Source organism: Arachis hypogaea, chromosome 20 (assembly GCF_003086295.3).
Source record: "Arachis hypogaea cultivar Tifrunner chromosome 20, arahy.Tifrunner.gnm2.J5K5, whole genome shotgun sequence".
Lineage (NCBI taxonomy): Eukaryota > Viridiplantae > Streptophyta > Magnoliopsida > Fabales > Fabaceae > Arachis > Arachis hypogaea.
The window spans coordinates 99,546,874-99,553,210 of record NC_092055.1 but is presented as its reverse complement, the minus strand read 5'-3'; the positions used below and the strand labels follow the sequence as shown (position 1 = coordinate 99,553,210).

The window sequence follows — 6,337 nt, the reverse complement described above, 5'->3', positions numbered from 1 at the left end:
GTAAGAGTATTCAAGAGGAGCCACATACTTTTGCTTTGCCATAAAAATTCAGAAATTTAGAAAGAAAAAATGTGAATCTACTTTAGTTAAGATGTTAATTTTTATTAGGTTAAATTAATTTAAATTAAAAATAAATATCTAATTAAAATGAATCATGTCATAAAAGATAATTTATCTATTATTTTAAAAAGAGTTCGATAGAATTTATCTTAAAATAATTATTTAAATATTAAAAAAATTCAAATCAAATACACAAGTCATTGGTCAAATATAAAAAAAAAATTAATATTATTTTATTATTTTTTATCATGTTTTAAATGATTTAGAAACGTATTTATCATTCATATTTATTTAGATTATTTTTGTAGATAATATGAATTTTTAGAATATTTTAATAGTTTACTCAATTTCCATAACTTACCGAATCAGAAAAAAGGGCACCCCGGAAGAAGATAGAGTGTATAAGACGACGTACGACAAAGGACTAAACGGTCAAATTAGTTAGCGCGAAATATTGGGAATCCGCGCGCAGATATAAACCCCAGGGCGGGTGTTCCGTTGAGGTAGTTAAAGTGGGCGTAGCAGAGAGAAAAAAGATGGAATGAACGAAGGGCAAAAGGGTAAAACACAAAACAAAACCGAAACGATTCGTATTTGTGCCAGAGCAACATCGTCAATTCGTCACAATCCCACAGGGACAGGGAACACACAAACACAGCGTTCGCTAATCTAATAGCTACCATTCTCTCTATTCTCTCTCATCCCTCTCTCTATCTTTTCTCTACCGTGTATTTGGGCTCTCCAAAATCGAAATCACAATCAAAATCACCCTTTGGGGGCGACGCTGCCGCTCCTAGTTCCGCTGCTCCTTCTTTCCGGTAACTTCTTCCCGCATTCACACACCCACCTTTACCTTATTTACCGGCTATTCCCGGTCTCCTCTTCCTCCTCCTCCTTTCTCCAATCACAATCATATATGGCAAAGCCAAATTAATTAACCCAGTTTCCACCCGCGGTTATATCAATTTAAAATGTTACATACCTTTTCTCCATTTATATATTAAAAAAAAAAAAAAGAAAAGAAAAGATAGAAGAGGCATCATTGATTGTGGCGTGAGAAAGGTAAAAGGGACGGTTCTTTATATAAGTGATTCTCTTATCTCCTTCGGCGCGTGTGGGCTCTAGTATTCTATACGTCGCATGTGAACGAGGGGATCTGATATCACAAGCGTATATAACGATCCTAATAATTAATAAATAAAAATAAAAGAATAATATCGAAGCAATAATTGTGATTGTTATTGCGGCGTGATAATATATATATTGTAGGGGCAGCATTGGTGGGTTTGAACGTAGAATGAAAACGGACAAGTGGGCATTGGCAAAGAGTATGGGGAGGATTACAAGGATTGGGGGTTTCGCAATTTCTAGAAAAGAAAACCAGCAACAACCTTTAATTACCTGCACCACTTTCAACATACTTGCCCCCATCTACAAACGCATCAATCATGAGGTAACCACCTTCTTCGTCACTTTTCAGAAATAATAATAATTAAAAAATAATGATTAATGGAGGTTTTTCATCCAAAACAGGACCCGAGTTGCCGCGAAAGTGATTACAGAACGTATTGGTTGGCCAGGAACCACAGCATATTGGATTGGCTCTTGTCTGAGAAGTCTTCCATTATCTGTCTTCAGGTTCGTCATTACCCCTTTTTCTGGTCCGTGTTGAATTTCAATGGAAATTGATTGGGTTTGGATTCTACTGCAGGAGTTTTGGGTTGGAAACGAAGAGCTTGTTAACTTGTATGAGAATAGACTTGGAGATGCTGGTTATGTTAGTTTCAAGCTTGGGAGGACCAACAACCGTGGTGATGGTATGCCACATTCTGTATATTTATTGTTACAATAGTTGTAGCGTAATCTTATATCAATTCCAGAATTTAAGTGGATAGTTACCTTTTTCCCCAAGGAACACCTTGAAATACTAATCCAATTTGCAAAGATTTGCTCTTTTAACTTGGTTCTAAGAATTTATATTTTTCTTATTGAATTCTGTAAATTGGAACAGTACATGACAGGTTTAGAAAACATGCTCTGTTTGTTAAACATCACGGGCTAGGTTGTCGCTTTTCCCTTTTGCCCCATAAGTTTTGTTCTGGATTTCTTTTAACTATTGCTGACTGTTTATGTAAAAAGTCTGAATTCTCAATATTGTTTTCCTTCCTATGGGATCCGCAGGTCTTCTGATAGCAGTGCAAAAGGAATTATTTAATATTCTTAATTATAAGGAGTTACACTTCAATGATTGTGGTGATCGCGTAGCTCAGTTGTTACATGTTGAGCTGGCTCTTCCATGTTCACAGTGGAAAAACAGTGATGTTAGGCAAGAAATTCTGATTGTAAATACTCACCTACTATTTCCTCATGATTCAACCCTGTCCCTTGTAAGACTAAATCAGGTAATTTAGCATTTAGATATGAGGTATATAAGCACTCACCAACTGTTAGGCCTAGTATCTTACTGAGAGGTTCCTTAAGCTATTTCAATTCTGCAGGTCTATAAGATACTTCAATATGTAGAATCCTATCAGAGAGATTTCCACCTCAAGCCCATGCCAATCATGTTATGCGGGTAAATACTAAATGGACTTCCATTTATTTTTAGTTTAAGACTTTTAAGCATATTTTATTTACAACTTCTTATTACTCAGTGATTGGAATGGAAGCAAACGTGGACATGTTTACAAGTTCCTAAGGTCGCAAGGGTTTGTATCATCTTATGATACGGCACATCATTATACTGATGCAGATGCAGACAAGGTAAAGCATGTAGCATTGCTATCAGACATTTTTTGCTGGATAATTTGCCTATCACTTAAATTTATTTACTTGCCATTGTGTTGATGCAGTGGGTTAGCCACCGAAATCATCGTGGAAATATATGTGCTGTTGATTTTATTTGGCTTCTAAATCCTGACAAATATCGAAAACTACTAAAAGCAAGTTGGACTGAAGCAGTGTTTGGCATGTTCAAGGTAATCCTAAAATACATTGACCAACAACTAGTTATTATTAGATTTTTTTTTACCCTCTTTCTTCAAGGAATTTATTACATTTACGGCTGTAGACCACAACACGGGTTCTTTCTAGATTTAACATTATATTCCTGCTTACAAAAGTTGTATCAGACATTGTATAAAGAAAAAATTTTCAACATTGAGCAAAGATCTTGTTTTTCTGTATTTGTGTTGTGGAACCAGTATTTTCTTTTCTTGCTGTTTACTTGTAAGAGTTTTACAAACTATGGGAAAGGGAAATGGAAACAAACAAGATGGGATTTTAGTGTTTAAGTTGGTACACTAAGAACAACAACATTCAGTTATGCTATTGTGTGTCATGTTAACATTAATATAGTCATTAGGGAACGATATCTTCTTGCTTTTATTTAAATCCAGTTATATGCATAGAGCTTGTGACTAACCTTCCATTATTACAAATATAGAAAAGATTCTTTTATGAAGCCAAAGTTAGTACCATTTCATTTTGTGGTGGAATAGAATCATCATTGACAAGTTCTCCACTTTCAGTATCTGCTGCGTAGAGCTTCACTGACCGAGAATGATGCATTTGCCTTACTAAAGGGTGAAAATGAAGATTGTATTACCTTCTCTGCTTTCCGTGAAGCACTTCGAGAGGTGAGGTGCTATGTTAACTGTCAGATAAGCGCTTTCAAACTTCAGATAATGATGTGGTTGTCAGAGAATCCTGATGTTTATAGACTTTCCTTTTTTAATTCTGTGCAGCTTAATTTGATTGGCCATTGCCATGGGCTAAGTGAAGAAGAGATAAAGGAATTATGGGTCCAAGCAGATGTCGATGGAAATGGGGTTCTTGATTACAAACAATTTCTGGTAATTGTTCATTTGAAGTAGCTACTAGATAGATATCTTATAAGACTCCATAATCTTGAATAATTCTCCCTAAACTCGTACTTAATTATGCAGCCATTGACTATAACTCTAACATCTGAGTTTTTCCTTCAAGGCATTATAGCTTCTATGCCATTATGCACAACCATGTGAACTAAGGAGTTCTGTATGTGGAATTCATAGAAATTATAGCTGGCATTCGTCATTTGAGGGGTGTGATTATGCAATCAATTTAACTAGTACAACCGTAATTTGTAAAAAAGAAAGGGAAAAAAAGGGGGGTGGGGTTGGGGGGAGTCATTTAGTGAAGCTAAGGCTTTTATTCAGCAAAACAGCTTTGCTTGATCCATTTGCCAGCCCTTCCTAGTGGATCGTTGTTGTAGAGTTTTTCATGCTTTTCCTTGTTTGCTGAGTAAATTAAGGCCTTGATATTATTGGGTTGCAGCAGAATATCTGGAGTTCAACAAATTTAGACGAGAAAGATGAGGAGCAGGTCAACAACACAAATGATGCTCAGGAGCAATCAATTGGTTTCAGTGTTAAGAACGCAGTTCTGTCCCCTCCGGAGGTGGAGAAAGGTAGATGGCCTGAAGATTATTCTCTCTCTGATCACGCACGACTCACCGTAGAGTTCTCACCAATAAAAATGCTATGCTCCCAGTTGATTTGCTAATAAAGCTTGGAGGCATTGTGTAGCTTAGGTTTTAGAATTAAGACTTGTGTACATAGATTCTAACAAGGTAATTGAATGGGTGAAAGAAGTAAAATGGATCAGAAAGGTTACTGGAGTTCCCATTATGGGAAGACTTTAAACAGCCCTGTGATCTCTCAGTCTCTCACACTCTTGCAACGCATAGACAGCACAAGCAAAAACTCAAAGTGGACAAATTTGAAGTTACATCACTCTAGTATGCTCATACATATCCGTTGAATTGCTGATTTTAATATTTGCAGTAAGCGACATTCATCCTCCCCATGTTGTTTTATTCATTTATTCTTCATTGTTCAAAGAATGGACAACAGGGTAGAAATGATAGAAAAGGGAAAAAAAAAGAAAAAAAAAAGAAGAAAAGAAAAACAATTGATGTATATAGTTGTGTATACTGTAGAGGAGTTAGGCATCAGCCCTTTTTGTAGCTTTGGTGAGATGCACCGTCTAGCTATTGAAACAGAGGAGGGTTCAGACACAAGTGTATACAGTGACATATTTCACTCTCTCTGTAGAGTTTTGAAATGTTCAAATTGTACAAAAAATGATAAACTTTAGAGTTTCTCTCTATATTTGTAAATTACTCTAGTAATTCATTGTAGAGTTTATTTCAAAGTTGAAGAAAAGGAATGGAAAGATAACATAGTATTAAAAAGGAATGGAAAAGGAGCGAAACTGTAAGGTGTCACCTTACAATCTGAGGGTTTGAAGATGTAACTGGTGAAACTAATTGCTTTATGGAGTCTTTAGTTATAGAGGAAATCAATAATGAACCAAGAAAGATTTTTGAGGATTTTGGTGGAATCAGAAATCTCTCATTTGCATTTTACGAAGCTCCAAAATAAGGGGACTCTGTCTCTCATACTTCACAAACACACCTTTAAGCTATGACATTATATATAGTTTTCTAACAAAAATACCAATCGGAAACAGAAACAATTCAATAACCTTCTTCCATGAGATTTCGGAAAATGTCATTTGCACAAGTTATGCGAGGCATGTGCATTGATTCTAATTTAGATTCCTTTGTTTACAAGGTCACTACAAATTTGGTCAATGGTCATGACATACAGAAAAGTTGTTTCAAAATTTCTGCCTCTTTTTTTCCATAAAAAATGCAGGTTTAATACAAGAAAAGTTGGATATATCATATTGAACAATAAGAACTTGCAAGTGGTGTCATTTCATAACCTATCTACCTAAATATTTTCTGTATGATAATTCTAATAAAGGATAAACTAAAAAATTGCCTCCGATATTAAAATGTTGAAAAAATACCTCTCACTTTGATAACAATAAAAATATTATTTTTAAAATGTTATAAAATACAACAAAAATAACCAAAAATATTTTTTTTTTATAAGTGACAAACGATTTTTGTATTTGACAAATTACTTATGGATTTGATCTAAATTTTTATAGAAATACTTTGAGAATTATTTTAAAAAGTACGTACAAAAAACTGGACAAAAATTCAATATCTAGATTTTTTATTTCTTAAAAGTATTCTTAACTATTGACAAAAAAATAATAAAAGATTTTTTTAGCATAAAATCATTAAATTTTAAAGATAAAAATATTTAAGTTTTTAATCATGTTTATAAAAAAGGTATTGAAATTTAATTTTTAAAATATTTTTTGAGAATATATAGTTAACGTTAAATATTTTTGTTATATTTTAAAAATATTTTTGTTA

At 34.0% G+C, this 6,337-nt stretch overlaps 1 protein-coding gene across 5 annotated transcripts; it reads left to right on the top strand.

Moving 5' to 3' along the window:
* Nucleotides 1-444: 444 nt before the first annotated feature.
* On the top strand, nt 445-5,256 carry LOC112782794 (uncharacterized calcium-binding protein At1g02270). 5 transcript variants are annotated; one of them, XM_025825395.3, is made up of 11 exons: nt 445-878; nt 1,330-1,513; nt 1,594-1,698; nt 1,772-1,877; nt 2,242-2,462; nt 2,559-2,635; nt 2,715-2,823; nt 2,913-3,038; nt 3,591-3,698; nt 3,807-3,914; nt 4,381-5,256. In XM_025825395.3, exons 2-11 carry the CDS (start codon nt 1,358-1,360, stop codon nt 4,603-4,605), a joined length of 1,341 nt encoding a protein of 446 aa, XP_025681180.1. In that variant the 5' UTR covers nt 445-878; nt 1,330-1,357; the 3' UTR covers nt 4,606-5,256. The 5 variants fall into 5 exon arrangements, with proteins under 5 accessions (XP_025681180.1, XP_025681178.1, XP_072085291.1 ...); XM_025825393.3 differs by having other exon boundaries at nt 4,378-5,256; XM_072229190.1 differs by having other exon boundaries at nt 713-878; nt 1,336-1,513.
* Nucleotides 5,257-6,337: the final 1,081 nt, after the last annotated feature.

Excerpts from the sequence above, each read along its gene's own strand:
- LOC112782794 (XM_025825393.3), top strand. The coding sequence starts at position 1,358 with ATGAAAACGGACAAGTGGGCATTGGCAAAGAGTATGGGGAGGATTACA. Across the intron at positions 3,039-3,590 it reads CAGTGTTTGGCATGTTCAAG|TATCTGCTGCGTAGAGCTTC; the intron begins GTAATCCTAAAA and ends CTCCACTTTCAG. Across the intron at positions 3,699-3,806 it reads TCCGTGAAGCACTTCGAGAG|CTTAATTTGATTGGCCATTG; the intron begins GTGAGGTGCTAT and ends AATTCTGTGCAG.